The 25,416-nt window shown below is 40.9% G+C and overlaps 4 protein-coding genes across 4 annotated transcripts; 3 read left to right on the top strand and 1 right to left on the bottom strand.

Moving 5' to 3' along the window:
* Window positions 1–1,227: 1,227 nt before the first annotated feature.
* On the top strand, window positions 1,228–6,486 carry LOC138606579 (complement C1q subcomponent subunit C-like). Its single transcript, XM_069679050.1, has 7 exons — window positions 1,228–1,300; window positions 1,990–2,162; window positions 3,069–3,245; window positions 4,274–4,350; window positions 4,769–4,885; window positions 5,046–5,126; window positions 6,189–6,486. Exons 2-7 carry the CDS (start codon window positions 2,000–2,002, stop codon window positions 6,339–6,341), a joined length of 768 nt encoding a protein of 255 aa, XP_069535151.1. The 5' UTR covers window positions 1,228–1,300; window positions 1,990–1,999; the 3' UTR covers window positions 6,342–6,486.
* Window positions 6,487–9,166: 2,680 nt separating this feature from the next.
* On the top strand, window positions 9,167–13,134 carry LOC138606581 (complement C1q subcomponent subunit C-like). Its single transcript, XM_069679051.1, has 7 exons — window positions 9,167–9,254; window positions 10,155–10,267; window positions 10,352–10,414; window positions 10,659–10,812; window positions 11,012–11,152; window positions 12,474–12,600; window positions 12,765–13,134. The coding sequence occupies exons 2-7, from the start codon at window positions 10,165–10,167 to the stop codon at window positions 12,897–12,899; spliced, it is 723 nt and encodes a 240-aa protein (XP_069535152.1). The 5' UTR covers window positions 9,167–9,254; window positions 10,155–10,164; the 3' UTR covers window positions 12,900–13,134.
* A 2,418-nt stretch (window positions 13,135–15,552) lies between these two features.
* Window positions 15,553–19,982, top strand: c1qb (complement component 1, q subcomponent, B chain). Its single transcript, XM_069678464.1, has 5 exons — window positions 15,553–15,639; window positions 16,496–16,661; window positions 16,988–17,219; window positions 18,702–18,819; window positions 19,657–19,982. Exons 1-5 carry the CDS (start codon window positions 15,637–15,639, stop codon window positions 19,867–19,869), a joined length of 732 nt encoding a protein of 243 aa, XP_069534565.1. The 5' UTR covers window positions 15,553–15,636; the 3' UTR covers window positions 19,870–19,982.
* A 952-nt stretch (window positions 19,983–20,934) lies between these two features.
* Window positions 20,935–24,840, bottom strand: LOC138605794 (protein SPMIP1). The gene is made up of 6 exons (XM_069678234.1): window positions 24,744–24,840; window positions 24,022–24,215; window positions 23,533–23,701; window positions 23,050–23,152; window positions 21,646–21,800; window positions 20,935–21,289 (listed from the first exon to the last, which is right to left on the bottom strand). The coding sequence occupies exons 2-5, from the start codon at window positions 24,207–24,209 to the stop codon at window positions 21,682–21,684; spliced, it is 579 nt and encodes a 192-aa protein (XP_069534335.1). The 5' UTR covers window positions 24,210–24,215; window positions 24,744–24,840; the 3' UTR covers window positions 20,935–21,289; window positions 21,646–21,681.
* Between the last annotated feature and the right edge of the window lie 576 nt (window positions 24,841–25,416).

Here is a 25,416-nt window from a genome sequence, read left to right as displayed (position 1 = left end):
TTATGTGTCAGCCCTGTGATTGACTGGTGACCTGTCCAGGTGTAACCCCGCCTCTGGCCCAATGACAGCTGGGATAGACTCCAAGCTGGTGTCGCAGGAACAGGAAATCCTTCACCTTTAGACCACGTCCTTCGAAAGCTGCAGCCACTGAATTGAGACACGGCTAATGACTCTACGTTTGTATTGCCTTTCTGTGTCGGCCATGTTGTTTGTATCATACGACCACATGATGGCGCCCAAACCTCTCTGGTTAATCACACAGGCCTGAAAGCTTTTAATATCGGAGCCCCAGGTGTTGTTGAGATGGTCCTAAACCACAGCCTGTTTTCTTTCAGGTTGAAGTCTGGTATTTTACATGTGTCATGATAAACGTACAGTTTTTATAATACTTTTAATCCTTCTTTCCTGCTGTCTTTAATTCTTTGCTTTGTTTTTTTCTTCATCTGAAATCATGCAAACGTCCTAAAGTTAAAGCACAATGTTTTTAAACAGAAACAGAACTCTTTTATCACTTTCAGATATTTTATTGCTCCAACTTAACCGATTAACTTCTATTAAATTATTTTTTCTACCTCGGTGCAGCGATTTGTGCTGAAGTTAAGGACTTCTATAAAACAGATGTTTCACTGTTCTATGCGTCTCCCCTTTACAGCTGTAGGTCTGTTCAGTTTATGTCGCCACATTTCAGTCTTTGAATGTCACATATTCTATCAAAATATATACTCTTCTTTTCTCCGGCCTCCTGGAAGGTTAACATTGCTAAATTTTGAGCTGTAGGGGCATTGTAGTTTAATAACACATGCTAAACTTCAGGTATAATGCAGTTTGTCATGTTTACCTTTCGTCTGCAAAGGCACCTAATTCTCATTATCACTACATCCTGTTCATCTCAATTAATCAACTCCTGTATTTGCATAACATAACTTAGCATTGTATTCTCTTAATTGTTGACACATTGAGGGATAGAACTGTTTGCTGTTTACACCATGGAAAAGTAGACTCAATCCTCCACTGTTACCAGACTTATCTAAGAACACATTTTAAACCAAACTACAGACCAGGATATATCTTTGTGAAACCGCTCCCAGATCTGTCGTGTCTCAAGTTTCATTTCCTCGCTGATTTTGTACACTGTGCGTGTTTGTGTGTGTGTGTGTGTGTGTGTGTGTGTGTGTGTGTGTGTGTATTTGTGTGCGTGTGAGAGTGTCAGAGTAAGTCTTGATCTGTTTAACAAAAGAGGAAATCCCGTCCTTCAAATCGCAGCTTCGGATCTCCGCTGGTGAGACAGAAAACTCTGCTGGTGAGTAAAATATTAATTCTGATACTTACATTTGACATTAATAATGATGATATAAAAGGTGTATTTTTACGCTGCTCTGTTATTACTGCAGCAGAAGTCGACAGAAAAACAAAACATTCATTAAAGTAACTAAATGTTCATGGTGTCAATTATCTATCTGCAGATATGTTTGTAAGAAATAAGTTCATGTCTGCCAGAAAGAAAGAAAGAATACAAAACGATTTGTGTTCATTCTGAATTTAAGGAGCTCCTTATATTTTTAGTAAATTACCTACAAACGTGTGTTTTAAATGAAGTAACATTAGAACAGCTTTTACACTGTTGGTCATCAAAATATCGACGTGTCTTTCTCTTCATCTCAATCTTTGTAATTCAATAGTTTGTATATTTTCTTTAGACTGCAAACTGCACTCTTTTAGACTTTTAGCAACTTTTATAAATGTATGTTTTCATTTATAAAGACTTTATTGTGTTTGATCAGGTCCAAAGCCAGCGTTTGAAACGGTAAAAAAGTTTTAAAAAGTCCATATAGGAAGATCAGAATAATGTTGTAAAGCCTTCTTCACACTGTCAGCCATTAAATTCTAATTTAAGAAATATATATGTTCAATACTGGAATCACTTTTAAAATGCCCAGCTTGTAAAATCTATTAACCGTAGAATTGCAACTAAAATCATTGTTTTGACAGCGTTTGGACCATGGGAGGTTACTATGGGCTGTTTGTTCTGGTGGGCGTGGCCTTGCTTCTGATGCCCGTCCAATGTGACGTGAACTGCAGAGGAACAGACGGACATGCGGGGGTCAAAGGAGCTCCCGGCAGAGATGGACTGGATGGAGCGAAGGGAGAGAAAGGAGACACAGGTAGAAATCACCTGTTTCTACGGAGCTGTGTTCCAATCCACGGGCTGCAGCCTTCGAAGGAGGCGGTCCGCGGAGGATGCTCCATTCACAGCCTGTGTTGACCGTTACGGCCGAACTGAAATGAGACGGTCTGGTCTACCCTTGCGTCACCAAATGCCACTCCCATCGCCTAGCAACATGTAGCTAGTGGGAAAACTAGCTAGCATAACTAACATCGCCTAAGTTAACCTATTATTTTAAAGAAAATTTGTTCAAAGGGCCCTTTAATTTTTTTTAAACATGTGTAACACTGGCTTTTCGATTGAGTTGAAACCAAAAACTTTTACATTTTAAAATCGAGTTGAAATGAAAAATGTCATTTTAATCCTTTTAGATCACATCCCCGGTAATATTGTGCATCTATTTGACAATATAGGCCAAAAAAAATACAGAAAATCCATTTCTCCGTATTCTTATATCAAAATCCGATCATTTTTTCTTCCAGTAAAACTAAATTTCCGGAAGTTTCTGGAATTTCAACCAATCAATCTGCAACATTTAGCCGCAGAGCATCAAGAACGCTTGGTCAGTTAGCTAGCTACTGCGCTGTGGATGTCCCGCCTGCACGTCCTGTTTCACTCGGAAATACGTCACGATACGGAAGCTAGATACTCTACTGCCGTTTCAGCTCGACTTTAAAGTATGATGCGAAGGATGCCGCAGATGGATCCTTCGCGGCTGCATCTGAAGGAGCCTTCGAACTGGGACAGCCTTCGACGCGCTTCTGTGATGCAATCGGCCTTCAAATACGTCCTTCGAAGGCTGCTGCGCCTGGATTGGGACAAACCTACTGTATATCTAAGCTGTTTACACTGCCCACTAGTGGCCAAAAAACATCAGTTTAAACAATCATCTCTTTGTCTCCAGCGTTGAGGGCCGACGGTCCCGTGGATGCAGCCTTCCTCCTGGGGCTGAGGGGGGAGGCAGGGAGTCGGGGCCTGCAGGGGGACATGGGTCCTAAAGGGTACCGTGGAGATCTGGGAGCAGCCGGTCACCCTGGAACAACCGGTCGCCACGGGCCTGATGGGGTTAACATGGGCGACGGTAATGACTCGACCTCTGACCCGACTGCCTACAGCTTATATCTGAACTCATATACTATAAAATACAGGACAGTTGTAAAGCTTAGTTTACAGGAACTTTAAGCTAGCAGATTTAGCTCTTAAAGTGCCCACACGCAGGATTTTCTGTATTCACAGGTGAGGATGTTATGATAATAAAAATGAATACATCAAAGAAACATTAGGAAGTGTTTAGAAGTCAACTTTGAACTTTAACCTTGTATGAATTAAGAGAGCTGGGTACAGTTTGCCCCAGTGGTCAAATGTGGTACTGCAATGGAAAAACCTCCCAGAGACAAGAAACAGTTTCCCCACAGACCTTATGAAATGCTGAAAGGCTGCAAACAAGACAAATAATGACTATGAATACTGAACTTTTGAACCGTGATTGTTTAGTCTTTGTAAAGCTTTCTCAGAGCCTCGTACAGGTAGTTGTTGTGATGTAGAGTGGGTTGCAGCTCGGACACAAACGTTGCTGCAAGTCCACTTTTTGGGGAATTTGAGCAATTTTCATTCAAGTGAGCCTGTGCCATCTTTGGGTCTGGTATCAAGTTCATAATAAGTGTTTTTTATTTATTTTTATAATTTGTATTTTTGGCCTTTTATGCCTTTATTAGACAGAGAGGACTTTTGTGGAAACAGGGGAAGAGAGAGTGGGGTTGACACACGGCAAAGGGCCGAGGGTGGGAGGCAAACCGAGGCCGCTGCATCGAGGACTGTAGCCTCTGTATATGGGATGTGTGATTTAACCACTGAGCTAAACCAGCGCCTGATTATAAGTGTTTTTATGAATGAATAAGCTCATGTTTGAACACATCAGACTCACACACTGTGTTTTATGGCACCTGGCATGCTGGCATGACAATCTCATGTTTTTATGCTAATTGTGCCCGCAGCAACAGAATTCGAACGCCATCGAGTCGAGGTGTCCGGTCGTCTCTGAACGCACCTCTCTGCTTTTTATTGTTACGTAAATGTTTTTCCTGTTGTGTGCGTCCTCTCTGTTTTTAGGAGACCAAAACCTTCAGCAGTCCGGCTCAGCCTTCTCAGTGATGAGGACTGAAACCAGCTACCCTTCCTTCAACCAGGTTCAGCCTGTCGTCCTTTAACCTGTCTGTCTCTCAGCTGTCTTTGTCTGACATTCTCTAAAATCTGCAATTTATTTACAGATAAAGACATGTCTGTATTTCTTTAATGTCTCCAGACTGTAGGAGGTCAAACAGTAATAGTTTCTGTTTTTGATCATCTATGAATTAAAGATGAAAATGCACTTGACAGTCTTGCTCACCCCGCCATGTTTACATCCCATCTTTATGTTCTGATGTGCTTCCTCCCTAATAAATAAGTAAAACAAACATTTTAGTCGACATACCCAGGGATCTCACAGATTTCATACACAAGTATAATTTACAAAAAAAATAGGGAACATAAAGCAACAAATGTTTCAGCTCGTTACTCATCTTGTACATGTGTGTGTTTTTATGTGTGTGTGTTTGTGTGTGTCAGATAATAACCTACCAGACCACCGTTGTCAACCATAATGGACACTTTGACGCAGTCACGGGTCAATTCACCTGCAACATAGCTGGAGTTTACTACTTCACCTTCCACTCTTTTGCGAAGGTAACACACGGCTGTTTCTTCTCCTGCTGCACCTCCTCACATGAGAGTGTGTTTTTGCCTACAGATAGCCGCACGTTTTCAGTCATGTCAGTAAAACTCTACCTGCAGAGAGAAATGTAACCTTCAGCTGCATTATTAAACTGTGTTTTGTGTGTTTCAGGTCAGTATTTGTCTGAATATAGCAAGTGACGCTCTCCCCACCAAGTTGGGATTCTGCGACTACAACAGGAACTCTGATCAGGTCAGTGCTGAGTACAAGAGAGTCAAAAGCAGTTACTTCTTTAAAGGTCGGGTAGGCAATTTATTTTAGGAGCCACACGGCTGAACGTCAGCTACACTGACAACTAATCTCAGAACCCATCGGCTATCATCTGACAGCGATACATCCTCTGGGAGGGACGACAAACTTGTCAGGCATTCCGGTTTAGCCAGCGGTTAGTGATAAACGACATCCAGCCAAGACCAAGACTCCCAGTCCAGTTAGCAGCTTGAGAAGCGATCGCGTGTTCAGATCAAAGTGAAAGTGAAATTCTCCCCTCCAGATATGTCTGCAAAATAAACGCTATCATTTCTTGGTTCCTTCCATCCCCCGGAGGAGCGCCCGTTCATCTGTTTGTGCTGAGTCTCAGTTTCACTGTAAATAGTAAGTTACACAGAGGCTGCACTCTGGCTTACTTCAGCGGTATGAACCGAAAAAGAAACAGATTTTCTTGTGATTAACTTGAATTAACGGCTCTTACGTTTGCTGAAACATCATGATGCAGATTAGTAACAAGTCAACATGAAGCTTTGTCAGGTCTGTCCTCAAGAGGAGAAGAAAACTACTTTAACATGAGAAGTTTGTTGAACGGAGGTCGGATCATGTCTGATGCATTCAAGGAAATCAGGAAATCTAAAGCGTCAGGCAGATTTGTCACTCAAGTTGATATTTTTGAAGCCAGATGATGCGTGATTGGTCAATACTACTCGGACTACAAACGGAGACCAGAACACTTCCCGCACTAAAGTCCGTATGGTGCAGATTTGTACAGGATTAAGATCTCAAACGTCTCTGCAATAATTACAAATTAAAAGAGGTCCCCAGGAACTACTGGTCCAATAGAACTAGGCCTAAAGTCTTGGTTGAACAAAACATCGGAATCATGGTTGTTCCATTTTCTCTACCCGTCTGTGCTGCTTCCCATTTTTATTCTCTACAGCAGACGTAGGATCCATAACATGTCAGTTTCAGAGGCAGTATAAACTTGCCTCCTTGGTTCTTAAAGGTCTTCTCTCCTCATCGCCGTAACCGTCTGTGTTTCAGGTGCTGTCGGGCGGCGTGGTCTTAGAGCTGGTGGTTAACGAGAAGGTTTGGCTCGAGTCCTTCAGAGACCAGCAGACGAATTCTGAGTCGAATGATAACCGAGAAAAACAGATCATCTTCAACGGCTTCCTGCTGTTTAAAACCGCAGGATAAAGTTCACGTGTTTGCTTTCTCTGCAGCAGTTGTTTTATCATAACCCACAGAGAACACTGGATTTGTTCACCTGATCTGTTTCCTTCTTTTTGACTCTGTAAACTTTTTTTAATGGTTTCTTTGAAATAAAAATAAACTGATTTTGGGTGTTTTTCATTCATTCAAACCTTTATTTAAACCTCAGAAATCATCGGGGTTTCCCTCTTTTGCGATGATGTCGAGAAACAGAAAATTACACAATTAAAACATACTAGCAAGACAAATGCTGCCACAGACACCCAGTCTGTAATAATACTATATACTGCCAATGCAAAGGCCATAGGCTCAATCACCATTGTGTTACCTCATTCGGCGATAGATAGTGACTTACATGAAAATCTTCTAGGTTATCACTTCAAGAGGACAACCACTCGTAGCTCTCAAATCCCCCAATGTCTTCTTAATGCTGCTTTTTTTATGGCTGTCACGCTGCGCCCAAATGTGGCCCAATGGGGGGAATAACGATCAAAGCAGAGTTGTTTGGTTGCTCAAAGATATAATTTAAAGAAAGCATTAGGTGGAACGTTTAGCCTTTCTGAGCTCTACAATATGACGGCCCTGCAGAGGCACAGCCAACGTAAAGCAGCACGTCATCCGTCTTTTTTCTCGACTCTGTTTACGTCTGTGTTTTCACACTTCACAGGTATAGGTGAGGCACATGAAACTCGCACCGTGTTTGATCATGTTTCATTAAAGTTTATAACTGGATTTAAAACATTTCATTTTTTTATTTATTTTACTTCAGATGTTTGTAGCACCTTTTGTTTTACATATTGCTGAGAACACGGGGTTATGAAAGTGAAACATTTTGAGGTCTTTCATTTCTTCTTTTTGGTCAACTTTTGCCACTTTGACTCATCCTCATCCTCTCTTCCGTCTATTATTTTGTGTTTTGTGCAGAAGTTACTTAACGCTCAGAGAGACCAAGCACAGGGCTGACCATTCTCCCAACCTTACACAACAGTTGTAGTTGTGTAAAAAAAGTAGTTTTCAAAAAGATTTTGTTTGATAATGTTTTTTCTTCTTTTCGACAAGAAATGTGTTCCATATGGAAAATGCGTAACAGTTTCCCCCCATTTTATAAACACAAAAAATGCAGCTATGCACACAATTCTGAAAACCTGAAGCTCATGTATCAACAACACGACTCCAAACTGCTAAACTCTGAGCACAATTCCAGTGTTCTTACTCAAATATTCTCATCACCGTTCTCTGAACACAAATTCATTGAGCACGTTTTTGTTCACCCAGAAACACTGGCCTTCAAAATGTTACAATGTTACAATTTAATTTAGCAGACGCTTTTGTGTAAAGCGACGTACATCTGAGAATTAATACAACACAAGCAACGTGTAGGGCGTTTTTTGTTTTTATAATCATCAGCAACAACAACAAGATCAATATAGTCATCATCATCATGAAAATCCTAGTCAGCATAAACTTCATCCTCCATGTCATCATCATCAATAGCATTAAGTGCAGAGGTGTTCATGAAATGCGACACCCTGATTAGCAATAAGTCTCACTCATGTTGCACCTGTGCAAACTCACTTGGAAGAACACTTTAATCATGTACAATCAATCACTTTGTGTTGCAGCATCCGTCCATTATCTATAATGCTTGACCTGTTCAGGGGCTGGAGCCTATCCCTGCTGTCATTGGGCAAAAGGCGGGGTACACCCTGGACTGGTCGCCAGTCAATCACAGGGCTGACACATAGGGACAGACAACCTTTCGCACTCACACCCACACCTATGGGCAGTTTCGAGTCACCAATGAACCTAACGAGCATGTCTTTGGAATGTGGGAGGAAGCCGGAGACCCCGGAGAGAACCCACGCATAACCACACAGAGAGGCCAACTTTGTCCAAACCGGGGTTTGAACCAGTGACCTTCTAGCTGTGAGGCAAAAGCGCTAACCCTGCGTTGCCCTGTGTTGCAGCAACAAATAAATATTTATTTTGTGACCTTTTTTTAACGTGTGCACTGATATTCTTTGCAGTGTTTCTCATTGTACTTACACAGGGGAAGTTTTGCTACATACGTTAAATTGCTAACGTCAGTGTTGCACACATAGTACTGTAAATGCTTTTCCGGGACAAAAAACCTACACTAATTCAGCACCACAAAACTTTTAAATCTTAAAACAGAAAACTTGATAAAAACTTTTATGTTTCTGGATTTATCAATTCATTCAATTAAAATCAAACGATTTATTGGCATATGCACTGAACAAAAATTTAAACGCAACACTTTTGTTTTTGCTCCCATTTTTCCTGAGCTGAACTTGGCCTTTTATTGTGGCCAGCCTAAGGCACACCTGTGCAATAATCATGCTGTCTAATCAGCATCTTGATATGCCACACCTGTAAGGTGCATGGATTATCTTGGCAAAGGAGAAGTGCCCACTAACACAGATTTAGACACATTTGTGAACAATATTTGAGAGAAATAGGCCTTTTGTGTACATAGAAAAAGTCTTAGATCTTTATGTTCAGCTCATGAAAAATGGGAGCAAAATCAACAGTGTTGCGTTTAAATTTTTGTTCAGTGTAAGTTATAGCAACAATTTAGTCAAAGTCCTTCATGATGAAATATTTGGGCACTCACAAAAACAGAAATATCAGTAAAAACAATATTTTAATGAAAATAATAATCATAGGGTTATTCTCTCTCACTCTCTCCACATGTATGCGTTATCCAAATTGCGTAATCCCAAATTTGCAGAACTGAACACAGAACAGCCTCAGAGTAAAAAAACACTCCTCAGTAAAGCTGCTGAATCTTTGGTTTGGAGTCGACTTCCTCTTCTGGCGGCTGCAGGACTCAGAGCTTCACTTCAGTTTGTTTCATTTTACTGTCGAGTCGCTCAGGTGAGTTTTGAACTTTTTGGTATATTTACTATTTATGTTTTGTCGATTGGCGAGTATGATGAAGAAGATGATCCTGTTTCTCTTTTATTATAAATGTAAATTATATTAAAATGATATTATGTATTATAACATTTATTTGTGATGTTTAAAGAGGAGGAATAACTCGTGTAATCTGCCCTCACATTCTGTTTGTGATACTGAAGAATACTTGGAGCTACTTTCTGTCATGTCGAGGGAGCTGTGGTAGATCTGAGTTATTATTTGGGGATTGAACCAGCAAACTGTCAGCGTTTGTTTATCTCCTTCACCTCCTCCTCTCTCCCCCTCGTCTCCTCTTCTTCACTTCCTCCTCCCACTCTCTCTCCTCTTCACCTTTTCCTCCTCTCCTCTTTCTAATCTTTTTTCCTTTCCTTCTGCCCTTGCTTCAACTTTTCTCTCGCCTCCCCTTCTTCTATTCCCTTGTTGAATCTCCTTCTTTCTCATCCCGTCTTCCCTTCTGTCTAATTACTTTCCTCGTCTCCTTATGTCTTTTCCTTCACTCCTCCAACTCCTGACTCTTCCTTTTCTCCTTTCACCTCCTCCATCTTCCTCTTCCCACACTCTCTCCTCTTAACTTTCATTCTTTCTCATCGTTTCCTCCTCTTCTTTCCTTTCCTCCTCCCCTGTCTCCTTTCTTCTCATCTTGTCTTCCCTCCTCCCTTTATACTCGTCCTTCTCTCCTTCCCGTCTCTCTTCCTCTTTTCCTCTAACCTCTCATCTCCTGTCTTCTCATCACCTTTCCTTCCTTATTTTCCTCACCTACTATTCTCCTTCCCTTGCCTCCTCTCCTCTAAACTCTCCTATCCTTGTGTCATACTTACAGTAATTGTTTTACCTAATTGTCACTCTTCTCCTTGTCAGGTGATTCATCATGCTCCATCGTTTTGTTTTTGTGATCGGTGCCCTGCTCTCATTGGCCGTACCCCTCCTGGTCGCACAGAGCTGCCCAGCGTCAGGGATGCCAGGAATTCCAGGTGTGTTCCTGCATGTTAGTGTATATGTGTTTACAGTATAAGTTCATGTGCTTTTTGTTTATCAATCTGTCTTTACATCCTCAGGTATTCCTGGGATACCGGGCAGAGACGGCAGAGATGGAGAGAAAGGACAGAAAGGAAAGCAAGGTATCCAACACACACACACACACACACACACAGTCATATATGATATGACCAACAAGGAGCATGTGCAGGTTGAATAATAGTGGGCCAAGAATTGAGCCCTGGGGGACTCCACATGTCATTTCAATGCAGCCTCTGCTTTAATCTACTCTTCAGTGCTTCTGAAAAAGTGTTGAACTATTCCTTCAAACTGTCAGACACAGCCCTACTGTGTGGTTGGCACAATTACCGACCCGTTACTTCACAGGGGCAGCCTGGCAAGGGGGCCTCGTCCCTCAGAAGGGAGAGAAAGGAGACCCGGGGCCGCCGGGATTTCCTGGTAAACGAGGTCAGAGCGGAGAACCCGGGACTTCAGGGGTCCCAGGCGTGCCGGGCGTGGCAGGACCTAAAGGAGAACCAGGGTAGCTTTTTACATTTACTGCCTCTGAATTCAATGTGGTCATAGTCTACTGTTCAAACCTACAACATTTGAATGCTCCATGCGATATCATGCTTACATGGTGCATATTTGGACATTTCCACCCCTCTTTTTGCCCCAGAGCCCGTCAGCTGGTTAATCCATATCTGAGCTTCACTTTGTGTTGTTTTTTTTGGCTGCAGGAGTATTGGAGTCCAGCAGAAGGCGGCCTTCAGTGTGGCCAGAGCGTCAAACGAATACCCCGACAAAAACAGCGTCATTAAGTTCAAAACCGTCATCACCAACATCCACAATGACTTCAACATTGAAACTGGACGCTTTAGGTGAGAAAACCACCTGTTTGCTGAGCTTATTGTACAGAAATCAATGACTTTTTTTAAAACGGAAAATTTGTTTAGTCATCGACCAAACGTTAATAAACAGGGTAATGTCTTTTAGAGTTGTTAAAAAGAAAACCAAAACCTGGAAATGAGTTTACGTTTCTGCGCTTCAGGTTTCCTCGTCTTGAAGTCAGTTGATTCATTAAACGGGTTTTTGGCTAAATGCCTGAAAGTAGGTCTGTGGTTTACATTTTGTTTGTGAGCATAACGTTAGCTATTGCATTTTTGTTTCAAATATAATAAACATGGTGTTGAACTATGTAAAGGCTGCACGGTGGGGCAGTGGTTAGTGCTGTCACCTCACAGCTAGAAGGTTCCTTGTCAGAATCCTGGTTCAGACTTAGGGGGAGTTTGCATGTTCTCCCCGTGCATGCGTGGGTTCCCTCCCGGTACTCCGGCTTCCTCCCACAGTCCGAAGACATGCTCGTTAGGTTCATTGGTGACTCTAAAATTGCCCGTAGGTGTGAATGTGAGTGTGAAAGGTTGTCTGTCTCTGTGCGTCAACCCTGTGATTGACTGCCGATCAGTCCAGGTGTAACCCCACGTCTCACGCAATGACAGCTGGGATAGGCTCCAGCCCCCCATGACCCTGAAGAGGATAAGCGGTATAGGTAATGGATGGATGAATGGATGAACTATGTAGGTGCATTTGGCCCAAAAAAACTAGATCCAATGTAAAAACACCATTGGCATTTTGTTGAAGGAGGAAGGGCTATGCTAACTTACAGGTTAGCCTTGCAGAACTGTTCATTAGCAGTCAACAGCAGAGGCTGTATGAAAGGAGGTATCTCAGGTATTTGGTCAGTATTAAAAGTACTGAAACCTTGACCTGATGAAAAGAAAAATTAAGGGATCATCAAAGTTATATATACAGAAGGTTAGAGTAGATTTGTACGCATCCACAAAACCTTTCTTGGATAGGGGCTGGTTAAAAAATGACATAACATTTTCTATGGATATTCCTAAAGCAAATACCATCTCCAAGTTATTATAATTCCACCTAACGGGACCATAAAGTACACCAAAACAACGTGTGATACATCCAATAGTTGTAGAGATACTTTGTTTGTCCAAACTGACCAGAATGATGTTGCCATCGAAAGAGCTGCTAGCTAGCATGGATAAACAATGAAACAATTTCCTTAATGGTTTAAAGTTTTAAGACGAAGGGCATTTCTGTTTGTACGAATTTCAAGCTGCCCAACTATATAAGAGGAATAAAATCCCCTTTTCAAGCATTAATAAAGTTTGTGTTTTTCCTCAGGTGCCGGGTCTCAGGAACGTACTACTTTGTGTTCCACGCCTCTTTAGAGGACCGACTGTGTGTTCTGATGAAGCTTGATAACGCTCCGCTGACATCGTTCTGCGATCATCGCCGCAACAGGAGACAGGTAGGAACATAAAACAACACCTTAGATTTATTTCACAATATATGTTTATAATAGTCAACTGTTTTTTGAAAGTAAATTGAAATAAAAATATACATTAGCATATGTACGGTAATCATTCACTGGTGTAAAAGTATGCACTGTTATAACTTTTCCACTGATTCCAGGTGACTGCGGGCAGCCTGGCGGTCTACCTGTCGAGGGATCAGGAGATTTGGTTGGAGACTAAAGACTACAGAGGGATGAGAGGAAAACCAGCCGGTTACAGCATCTTCTCCGGCTTCCTGCTGCACCATCACTGACCTGTTTTCATGGCTCATTTATTTCTGTGCTTCAACTAAACAGATTTAAAGCAACACTCAAAGACAAAATGTCCTCCAAATCTCCACACTCATCATTTAACCTTTTTAAAAAGTTCATGTTATTTTTCATTTCTACTTTTCATGTTTCTTTGTTAAACCAGGCCGAGTCTCATTTGGAACTGTACCTGTGTAAACCGATGTAAAAACAATAAAAGCAACGGCAATACTTTCCAGATCTTGTGACTATTTATTCGACAAATTCACACCTGTTGTACAAAGATTTAGTTAGAACAGGTACAGTATTAACACACTTTGCAATCCACTCTTCACTCGTAGTGATTACACCATTATTAACTCACATTCAGCCTATATTTTAACCTTCCCAAACCAAAGGGCATTTATTCCTAAACCCTTAAAACAGATTACAGAGTGGATTTGAAACCAGAACTGCACTTTGTACGCTCGCTATTCACACCAACCACCTCATTGTGAACCCAGCAGGACACATAAATGTGGTGTTTCTTTACCATAAAGAACACTTCAATCCGAACATAATCCAGGCAGTGATTACAATGTCACTACTTAACTTAACGCAACTTCCAGAAGACTGATAATATTAAACTTTTAAGCAGATGACACTGTCTTGTATGCATTTGGCTTCTCTTCAACTAAACTATAAGCTCTGTTGTAACGATGTAGGAGCATTCATACAAAGCAGATCACAATATTTTCTAATAATGGTACGAAATCTGCAGGTGTTTCTTTATTATGTTTAATTCTGTAAATGATAAGAAACATAACTACATAATGATTCAGTTAGTTTACTCCAAGCCACGGGAAATGGCTTAGAGTAGGAAGAAGGCAAGATGGCGGAGGCAGTGTGTTGCTTTGGGCAATGTTCTGCTGGGAAACCTTGGGTCCTGCCATTCATGTGGATGTTACTTTGACACGTACCACCTACCTTAACATGGTTGCAGGCCAAGTTTCAGGGAAACGGTATTCCCTAATGGCAGTGGCTTCTTTCAGCAGGATAATGCTCCCTGCCACACTGCAAACATGGTTCAGGAATGGTTTCAGGAACACAACAACAAGTTCAAGGTGACTTGGCCTCCAAATTCCCCAGATCTCAATCCAATCGAGCGTCTGTGGGATGTGCTGGACAAACAAGTCCGATCCGTGGAGGCGCCACCTCGCAACTTACAGGACTTAAAGGATCTGCTAACGTCTTGTTTGCCAGATACCTCAGCACACCTTCAGAGGTCTGGTGGAGTCCATGCCTCGATGCGTCAGGTCTCAATAAAGAGAGAAACTTTCAAAGTTATAGCACAAATTCCCTCTTTCTGTTACTTTAAATGGTAGTGTACTTTGTTTTGGTTATGTGGTGTCCTGGTCACTTCACAAAAACAAGGGAAAATTTTTGTTTAAGTACAGAAATCTATAGATTATATTTGTGACTTTAGTATGAACTGTTGTGATAACGGGTTTAACACAAAACAAAGACAAAACGCAAGAAGTAAAAAGAGGATCTGAGAAACACAGAAACCAACAAACCTGCATATTTTACAGGATGTTACTATTAAAATTAAACATCAGCTCTTTGTTAATAGATTCTGTTAGGAAATTAAACATTTTGTGGAACAGATACTGGCAAACGGACTGATGGTTTGGAGCCACAGCAACACACTGTCAGGAAACCAGCCCGAGTTTAACACAACGAAGGAGGAAGTTCAGAGAAAAACAGAACAAAATGTTGATTTGAAGGGAATATTTTTTGAATCAGAAACATTCAACGATGCTTTATCATCAGTTCTTCATCAGGTGGAGTTTTTCTTGACTTCTTGTTTGATTGTTTCACTTCCTCTAATGGAGAATTTGCTGTGTCAGATAAATGTGATAAAATTATTACAGAAAAAGGCATCAAAAAGGCTGGTGTGAGAAACTTTCAAACTGAGGTTATTCCCCCAAGTACTACTTCAGAATCTCATATGAGTGCCTTAGATATTCAGCTACTATTTGTTTATATTTGTGACTTAAGCGGAGAGGTATTTTTATTTAACAGAAGTGTTGAGATCATATCTAGAAGGCAGAGGCTGTGTTGTTTCAACTGACCGCCAATTTAAATAGATCAACATGACATGTGGAGTCCCCCAGGGTTTTATTCTCGGGCCACTGTTATTCCATAGATTGATTGATGCTGTAAAACAATCAAGCAACAAATCAAACTTAGTCAGCGGGTTTTCTATTTATTGCAACAAAATGCCATTTAGAGTATTTAAACACAAGACAAGTGAGGCTAGTGTCTGTGGGTATTTCCGTATTTCCGTATTTCTCTTTTCCATGTGTCGCCACAAATACAGAAAATCCCTCAAGCACTATTTCTGTTTCTCTCCTACTTCTTGCTGCGTACCAGCAGAACAAAGATAAATATATTGCAGTGGAAAAATGTATTGGCCTCAAATAATATAGAGGACAAGAAAAAAAAGAAACAAGAAAGGAAATTAATGATCTATAAGTAACTCAAATTTTCACTTAAGTCAACACTGCCACCAGCCAATTTTCTGGGTCCCTGCTTCAGTCAGTATCCTGAAACCAAATATCATGAACATCAATATATCTGTTTCACTTCCTGTTTTTTCCTCACTGAGCTGCTGTTGTCACCGTGAAGCAGGACAGCTCTTTATCTTCGCTCTGCATCAGCTTAAAACTCCACAACAGGACGTGTGACTTTTACCTGCAAATGGTGAGACTTTTTGTGTCCTATTGATCAAAAGGCAAAGAAACATATAAACGTATGTAGACAGAGACAGAGGTTCACGAGTTCGGACAGAAGCATTGTTAATAGAGAAGTGGTTGGTTCCGGAGCTTTTCTTGCCTCAAGTTTCTTGATTTTGAATTTAAATCTTTGTCACCGTGTTTAACCTTTTTTAACTTATATTATTTTTTTCCTTTTTAGAGCAGACGAGTTAGATCAGTTGTACAGGCCATGTCGTCTGCATGTCCTTGAATGCTTAAAATTTAAATTTAAATGCACAAAATCAAGCCTATGTCTTTAAATGCAATTTTAAATGCACGTTATCATAATTTCAATTGTATATTGTATTTCATATATGATATGTGAAAAATGGGTCAATGCATTCAAAATATTCCATGTAGTGCAGTTTCCTTAAGTCAATTTGTATTTTGTATCAGATACCAACTTTGGAACTGCAACTTTAGTTAACTTTGCTGTTAACTGGTGTTTGATGTTGGTTTTTCTGCTCATAATAATCAATAGATAAACATGCAAATATACAATATTACAATTGTTACAATGTTACAATGTTATGTTATGATACAATGAGGGTAAATATACCCTCAAGGCCGGTGAGTCAGTGTACAGAATAACCTTCCATTTGGGGCGAAGAGCAGGTCCTCACAAGGCAAAACTTTTACTTTAACTTATGGATTTGTTGCTAACTTAAGACCATGGTTATGGTTGGTGTTTTAAAATGTACTTTCTCATTGTTAAATTGTTAAACATGAAGGTAAGTCTCCTGAGAAATGTCCTCCTAAGTCACAAAGACCAGTCTGTGTGACTCTGTGTGTTGACTCACCAGGCCCCCCGGTGGCTGAGCTGCAGCACTGCAGTGCTCCTGCTCCTTTTTCACATCAGCCCGGTCGTCTCGCAGTCCTGCGGTGGTGCTTCTCCAGGGATTCCAGGGATACCCGGTACACATGGCCCCAACGGCTTAGATGGCCTTAAGGGGGAGAAAGGAGACCCGGGTGAGTTTATAAAAGGACGTCAGACACATTTTACATGTTCTGGTGGTAAATATTGCTTTTTTGTTTGTCTATATTTGCAGCATGTTTTTTTGTCTTGTTGAATAAGTTAATTTGCTTTCTGAACATGAATGTGAAAGAGCACTTCATGAAAACGTTGTAGTCGTTTCCTCCTACTTAATAACTTTGGTGGCGTGCTGTCTGGTTTTATCTGGTTTACAGTACAGACTTTACATTTGCAGCTAGAACAGAAAAACTGTCTTTTGTTTTAGTTTCCCTTCACACTAACAAGCCTGTGACATGTAATACCTGTTTCTTTGTCTGAGCAGGTGAGGCAAGTCAGCCTGTCAGGGGCCCGAAGGGGATCCAAGGTCTGCGGGGCCCCCCTGGACGGTCTGGGCTGAAGGGGGACATGGGTCTTCCGGGACCTCCTGGTAGTCCAGGCTTCCCGGGGGAGAAGGGACGACCCTTCAACCCTTTAAACCAGCAGAAATCCTTCTTCTCCCACAAACGTGTTTCATCCGACCAGGCAGAGGTCGACGAAGCCATCGACTTCAACGCGTCAGTGTTTCAGATGTGTTTAAAGTCACACACAGAGAGCAGGAGATACACTCAAATTGATGTACTTTACAAAAGTCATGATTTAAAACAACAAATGAATGAGATATTTTAATCAGGAAAAGAAAAGCTGTTATGGATGGAACAGGCTGATTCAAATATAGGAAGTATTTTGATGAATGAATGAACGTATATGAAGTCGCCTTTCTCCAACTGAAACCAGTGAGAAGAGCTGCGATACGGACTTAATATCTTTATCTTTATTATTTTTTAATTATTCTAAAATATACTGTATGTCAGCATGTTTCAAAACTTTTGTACAGACTACAAAAAAGGTGCGATTTTCTTATTTCAAATGTTCAAACTGTATTTTCGTAAAAAGTCTTGTAAACTTAGTAATAACTAACATTTTAAAAGTTTTAAAGTACTTACAGAATGAATAAATTAAGGCTTAAGAGAAAGATTCAAAAGTAGCGCTCAAAATTACTCACAAGAAAACAGAAGTGTTCTGCGATGCTGCGAGGCTCTCTGAGGTTGTACTGAGGCAGAGCAGTCATTGTGCCAACTGCAGATGTTAGCATGCTAACATGCATACAGTGACATTGTTAACACCCTGATGTTAAGTTGCTGTAATGTACCAGATCAGTTTAGCATTAGCATGTTGACATTTGCCAGTTAGAAGTTAACAAAATGAATGTACAGCTGAGGCGGATGGGAAGGTGATTTATCCTCAATAAAAGGATAGTGTAGAGCAGGGGTGCCCAATCCTGCTCCTGGAGAGCTACCTTCCTGCATGTTTTAGGTTTCTCTGCACTTGAACACAGCTGATTTGAATGATCTGCTCGTTATCAACTGAAGCTTCTCAGGGGATTGATAATGAGCAAAACATTCGAATCAGGTGTGGAGCACAGAGAAACCTAAAACATGCAGGAAGGTAGCTCTCCAGGAGCAGGATCGGGCACCCCTGGTGTAGAGGATAATATAGAATGATACAATTTCATCCTAAAGGGGACCCTAGATGTATTTAGAAAATGTTATGGCAATGCATCTATTATTTGTTAAGATATAACAAAGACTTAAAATAACAACTGAGACCACAAACTCATTAGGAAAATGTTTGCAGAGGTTATAAATCAAGTGAAAAGCAGCATACTTTTTATCATATGATTACTCACAGCTACAAATGTGAACATCATGGTGCATTAGAGGAAAAGTCACATGATTAACAATAAAAAGTTTTTCATTTGGAGGGTAGTTTTATCAGATATTTGTGGACAAACATTGCAGCCAGAGAGCCATGTCACTAGCATGAAGAGAAAAAGGGGAGAGGGTCTTTGAACACATAAAATCTTGTAAAACACAAAACATGACATAAGAAGGAGAAATAACAAACTGTTCACAGGTTTCTGATGATAGAGAAGGAAGACAACAATCATGAAATAATGAATAAAAACGGACATGTTTACTTTTCTTCTTGTCCCACAGAGAGATCTTGCCGGATCTGGATCCACAGTTTCAAGGAGAATCGCTGATTAATGGAACGTACACCAGCGCCATCAGAGGCATCTATTTCTTCAGTTACCACATCTCAGCAAAGAGCAGAGTGAGTCTCAGAGTTAAACTGATCTGTTATCTTTCTTAGTTTGTCCGTCTCCTTTCACGAGTCTCACCTTCTGATGTAGTCGTTTAAAAAGAGGTACAACAATAGATATATTTGTCTAAATCAGTGGTTCTCAAACTTTTTTCCTTGGAGGCCCCCCTGCTTGTATCGAAGAAAGGCTGAGCCCCTCTAGCCCACACACACGTACACCAAAACATGAAAGGGATTCATTCCAAATCTATTATCTTTATTTGAATGAGGACCAAAACAATATTTTTAATAGTTGCACAGACTTTTGATTATCAAGTTAGTGCTTTTTAATTATTTTATTTGACATGTGCAAATCTAATCTTGACAAAGCAGTCAAAGCCTCGCACACCCCCATCGATCTTTGCCGCCCCCCTAAGGGGGGAACCACTTGTCTAAATGACGGATAGGTACTAAGAGTTTTGGTATTGCTCCAGTAGATTGTTTCAGTCTGCAGCTGCAAAACAGGCTGTAATGGCTGCAACTTTACCTCTTGGGGCAAATGAGCCAAATCAAAGTGCTAAAAGTTCTTGTTTATGTCACTCAGGCTCAGATCTTTATCGTAAGTGTCTGACAACATTACAGAAAGGATCCCTGCAGAGATAGACCTTTTTGTCAAACAGCAAAGTGCTTCTTAGAAACCAGAAACAGCTGTTACATCGCTCTCTTCATTGCCACCAGACTCCATTGAAAAAAACACTCATTTTACCTCGGAGAACACAGGATTGGTGTTCTACTGCTGCTTTGATTGCAGTCAGGACACTGCCCTCTGGATATGTATGCTCCTGACTGTATTTGTTTGATCCCTTCCAGGTGTGTCTGAAGCTGATGAAGGGCAGTGAAGTTCACATAATGCAGTGCGACACGTCTGAGGGCTTCCTGGTCACGTCAGGCTCGGCCATGCTGCAGCTGGAGATCGGAGACACGGTGTCTCTGGAGCTCACCAAGCACAACAACGTGATGACGACCCATTCCAGCACCAGCAACACCTTCACCGGCTTCCTCGTCTTACCAACCGGCTTCTGATCCATGACGTCAGTTTCAATAAGATCACAGAATTTTTTAAGACATTTTTGTACCTGAATCAATAAAGATTAGCACTAGAGTGACACCACTATATCGATGTCATAAACACTGTATCCTGAGTCCTGAGTGTTTCATTTCATTTTAAGCACTTGAAAAACACACTTAGCGCTAAACTCTTATATTGTGTTTTCTAAACTGCACATTTCTGCAGCCATAACACGACAAATTGCTACCGCAGCAAGCTGAAGAAAGGTTTTGTTTAGTGTTTGATTTATCTGAAAGACACTCAGAGACGACCGCTGTTCAATTTTTTGTATTTAGCTGAGCCTGTTTTTTGCTAAATGAAGCTTTGCGTTAGTTCATGCAGAACATTCATCCATTTGTAGACATGATATTGTAAAGGTACAGACACTGCATGACAGATACTTCCACCAGCAATCGGCCTATGTTGATGCTGTGCAGGTGCTTGATTAAAGTATTGCAACTATTATTTGACTAATCTGGTAATGTTTAAAGATTTACATTAGTTCCTTATTATTATTTTCTGAGCATCCACCCTGTAGTTTACACCGTCCTGCTAGTGGAGACTTAGAGCATCAATTCTGTATCAATCTGCAATCTGTACTTCAAAATGAAGTATACAGCATAATGGAATTATTAGATTAGAAATTAAATATTTAAAGTTGTGGTGTGTAACATTTCCTGCAGTGGCTCACTCTTTGAAAACACAGAGGTATCAGGTGTACAACTCTGTGAATGATCCATGGCAAGGTGTTCATAAATTATACATCACAGAGTATCAGGTTTGCAGACACTTAACCTTACACCTGTGCGGGAGGTAAGCAGACAGGAAGTAAGTAAGAAGGTACGTTTTATTTATATAGAACTTGTCTCAACAAAATACAGAAATAAAAGCATTAACAATAAGGTGGCTCACACAGCCACATGATAAAGATCATATCAGACAATATCAAGCAATAGCAATAAGGTACAAAAAGACGGTTACCCGAATGCCTGTACGAACAGATACGTTTTTAACTGGTTTTTGAAAGAGTCAGCAGAGTCAGCAGAACGTGTCGATGTAGGCAGGGCGTTCCACAGGCTTGGAGCTACAGCCTCAAAAGCACGATCACCACGAGTCTTAAGGCGTGTCCAAGGAACAGATAGCAGGTGAAGCGTGTTTGACCTCGGGGAACCGAGGGCCGATGAGTTAAGGAGGATGAGTTCTGCCAAATACTCTGGGGCCTGACCGTGTAGGGCTCCATAGGTGAGGGTGAGAATTTTAAACTTGATCCTATAAGCAACGGTGAGCCAGTGAAGAGATTTCCGTACGGGACTGATGTGGGACCGTTTGTTTGATCTGGTGAGAAGTCTAGCCGCAGCATTCTGAAGTGACTGTAGGCGACTGAGGGCGGACATGCTGAGTGAGGTGAAAAGAGCGTTACAGTGGTCAATACGCGATGAGACGAGGGCACGTATGAGCATCTGTAGCTCAGCTGTTGAGACTACAGTATCGGATAGCTACAGACACTGCTGTTTTTGTGCAGGAGGAAGTCGGACTCAAAATCGATCAAACAAAAATAAATAAAAAGTATTAACAAACAAATAAAACAATCCTTAATGCAAAGATTTTACATTGTGTTTGTAAGATGTGCCATTTTTCCCGTTTCTTACATTGTTCTTAATGACCTCAAATCCCCCCAAAAACATGAAGTCAGACATGTAGGATTTGTTTGCACTGTTTACCGACTTAAAGCCTTTCAATTCCACACTCACATTAGAGAGCGACCTCCTGCGTCTGAGAGCTGACCGTCAGCCCAGCGTGTCGGTCGCTGACGGGCTGCTGAACACACCGTTCCTGGCGTAGAAAGTGTTTTTCACCACAGACGACTTGGCACGGGACGGAGTTCTGTAATCCAGAGTGTAGTCACCTGAGGAACCAGGCAGGCAATGTTAATCTGGAGGGGGGAATGGTTCTACAGCACACGCTGAATGAAGGTGGCCCCTTGCTATTAACAAAGGTAGACCATTTAATCTACATGAATTATAACAAGAACATTTCAGGTTTAAAGTTAAAACTGAAGAGATAAATCTGCACAGTTTTACCCTAAATTACTTGCAAAAACCAGTTTGAAGATTGTCAGCAGAGAAGATTGTCCTAATCAGAAAAACAAGCAGTGATAATTTGATAAGATGATAACGACTTCTTGTGATCTTCTGAGTCTACCTTCAGCCGCCATAACGATGTTGTTTGTATTTCTGAGTGAAATATCGAGTAAGTACAGGATGATTTCATTCAGTATGTCCAAGGATAGCGGTTAACTTGTCCTTTGCATCATCACCTTAAGGTCATATTTGTATGACCAAACACTTGCAAAAGTAAAGACATTCCCATCAGCCTCAGCTGTACTGTCAGTTTAATGTTAATTGGTGAATGCTAGACATGCTACACAATATAATGAGATTGTGGACAAGGTGAACTTTACATCGCCAATGTAAGATTGTTAGCACGCTAAAGTTAGCATTTCGATAAAAGCCTTTCTCTGCCGACGTTACCCAAGCCCCCAGGAAGTGCACTGGGCCGACTTCCTGGTCAGCTATGTTTACAGAAAAAGAACTTGTCCCCATCTATTTACATTGTGAAAGACACATCTGAGTGTAATATATTTTTTTTTAGATTTTTTTGGGGGCTTTTTGCTTTTAATTGATAAGACAGCTGAAGATAGACAGGAAATGTTGGGAGGAGAGAGTGGGGGACGACATGCACCAAATGATCCTGCGATCAGTGCGACGAGGACTGTAGCCTCCGTATGTGGGGCGCGTGCTCTACCAACTGAGCTAAACCAGCGCCCCATAAGTGTAATTTTTTAAGTCAATAAGCTTCCTTGCAGAACCACTAAAATTGTCCTTTTTTATTATGACATCATTAAAGTTGTTAAAAATTCCTTTAGGATAAAACCACCAGTTTTTTTACTTGGTATAATGCATGGGTTTTTGAGGGGGATTCAAAGTAACCTGTGATTCTTTGCTCTATGGGCACAACAATGCAAAACCTTTTCAGAAGATTGGTCAAACCTTTTTTTCGGCTTCATGCATCAGTGAGCAGCCCAGAACGTATTTTTTGCTGCTCTATCAGATTAAACTAAGATGGTTAACATGGTAGCCTGTTCTTTATCTTACCGAGCCTCCACCCGTACTCCCAGGACGAGAGCACAGGAAAGTCAAACTTCTCCTCAGGTCTGATTCTGCCACGTCTCTGCAGGTACAGACTGCGCCCTTTTCCCTGAAGAAGACATTTCATTTAAAATAACTTTTAAATATGCTTTTTAGGCAGGAATATTAGAATACTGACCAATAGCTGCTGCATGTGACTGTGTATTTGTCAGTAAATTTTGGACAAGCTAGTAAAAGAGTAAAATTAGTCTTGATTTGGTCTTTTTTATATAAACTACAACGATTAAATTGGCTTCTGTTTTATGCATAATATTTGGGTGGTGAAAAATGTAAGAGTAAGGTTAAACAAGTTTTGATTTCAAGTTGCAAGTATATTAATATAGACAATCTGAAATACAGTGCGCACTCCTGCAACCAACCTACTACAGGAACAATGTGATCTAGACCTTTAAAAACAAACATGAGTAAATGTGTGGCATTGATTCGTACGTGGTGAGAGGAGTCCTGATAGAGAGCGTGTCTGGTCTGGGGAGAAACTGGTCTCATTAGCGGGGGCACACTGAGACGCCCCTCCCTTTCCAAAGAGTTCACAGGAGGAGCAGGAGGAGGATGGTCGCTCTTCTTCTCTGGTGTCCTGCTGACAGGAGGCAGCACAGCCCTGAAGGGTGGAGCATTAACACAGTAGTTTGAAAGATGTATGGACAGAATGACACAGAAGTCTTAATGAATAATGTTGAGCTACGTTCTCTGATTGAAATAAACACACCGGTTTTACAGTAGGGGTTTTCACGACACATCCACATGGATTGATATATCAGTTCAATAATCAACGGTTCAAAATCATTGATACAAAGAGTCTGTTCCTTATATCATAAAGAATATAATTTAGTTTGCGACACACTTCAGGCTAATAACAGAGCTGCAGTTTTACATGAAAACGCATCCACCTGCAGGTTATATGTGAATAAATCAGCTCACCGGTGTTCAGCAGGCAGATCGAGCGGCTGTGCTCGCTCTGTGATTTTGTTTCCAGGATCGCAGCATGAAGGGTAAAGCTCCCCATAGCGGCTCTTCCAAGCCAAACGGGTCAGCATCTCCTTCTGGATCTGCTCTCTGTAGCAGTTCTGGCTCTGGGTCGTCAGCAGGCAACGCATCTCCTGCCTCATATATCACTTAAATGCAGCATTTTGACACAGTTGTACATTTATTTACAGCTTTACAAGACTTAATTTAAAGGTCAGTATCACAGTTACCAGAAACAATTTCAGGTCCCATACATTCCATTATTGGTAATGTTACATGATTGACAGTTGGAGCTCTACCAGCCTTGGAAGGACATTAAAATCTCCATCAGAACTGTCAACCTCTGTAAGAAACATCCCATTATTTAAATGTGCAACATTAAGAGTAGGCAAAAGCTAAAGAAAATTACAATAATCCACATTGTTAATTAACTCACTTCCGGATTTTGGGTCAATTTGTGTCTATTGCCGGTTTGTTTTGCACCAAGTACCTTACAATCTACTAAAGGACACTTTACAGTTTATATGTAAGCAAACCAGCCCTGTATTCTAGACATTACACTCATTTACAACCTATTTGCAACAGTATGTTACTATTTATAGGTATAGGTGCTACATTGCTTTAGTCTTATGTTGAAATTATGAGATTATACTTGTAAGATAGATATATTAATTTACCTGTTGGATGCAGAGCTGTGCAGGATCAGCTTCCCGCAGTGGAAATGAGATGTGGATCAGGTAACACCGTAACACAAAGAAACATGAGACACACGTGCACACCCTCAATATGATTCTTTATCAGTTTTTGAAGCGTCTAACTTTTGCTGAACAGAGACCCTTGTTGTATTAAAAGTTAGTTTTTGCCACTGACAGGCTCAGATTGACTCACAACATTAATTAAAATGACCCCTTACAAAGACAGACCTGTTTGTTTAAGAATAAGAGCTTTTTTAAAACCAGAAATAGCCATTACAACGTCACTTCAAAGTGACCAGACTCCATTGACAAAAGCAGAAATTTTATATTATAGAACATAAGAGTTGCTTGTTTGTTTGTTTGTGCTTTTGTGTGAGCCTTTGCTCTTTCAAATTGGTAATTTGGACAGCTAACGGTTGACAGCAGCAACAGTTCCTGCCGTGGCTGAGGTAAGTGGAGCGGAGCCGAATAAAAGTACAATAATGGTGGAATTATGATCTATATTAAGTTTCCTCTTGATCTGGGCGTTTTGTTCAGCGTTGACTCCACCAACCGCGATTTAAACCGGCTTTGATTATCAGAAGACGGTGAGTAACGTCTCCCAGCTAGCTTAAATCCCTGCCCCGGGCTAACCTAACATTAGCTTTACTCTTTT

Source organism: Semicossyphus pulcher, unplaced genomic scaffold, assembly GCF_022749685.1.
Source record: "Semicossyphus pulcher isolate SPU_LCO1_2020_fin unplaced genomic scaffold, fSemPul1.0.p SCAF_3, whole genome shotgun sequence".
NCBI classification, from domain to species: domain Eukaryota; kingdom Metazoa; phylum Chordata; class Actinopteri; order Labriformes; family Labridae; genus Semicossyphus; species Semicossyphus pulcher.
Note: the sequence above shows the minus strand (reverse complement) of the source record. Positions and strands in the feature narration are given on the sequence as shown.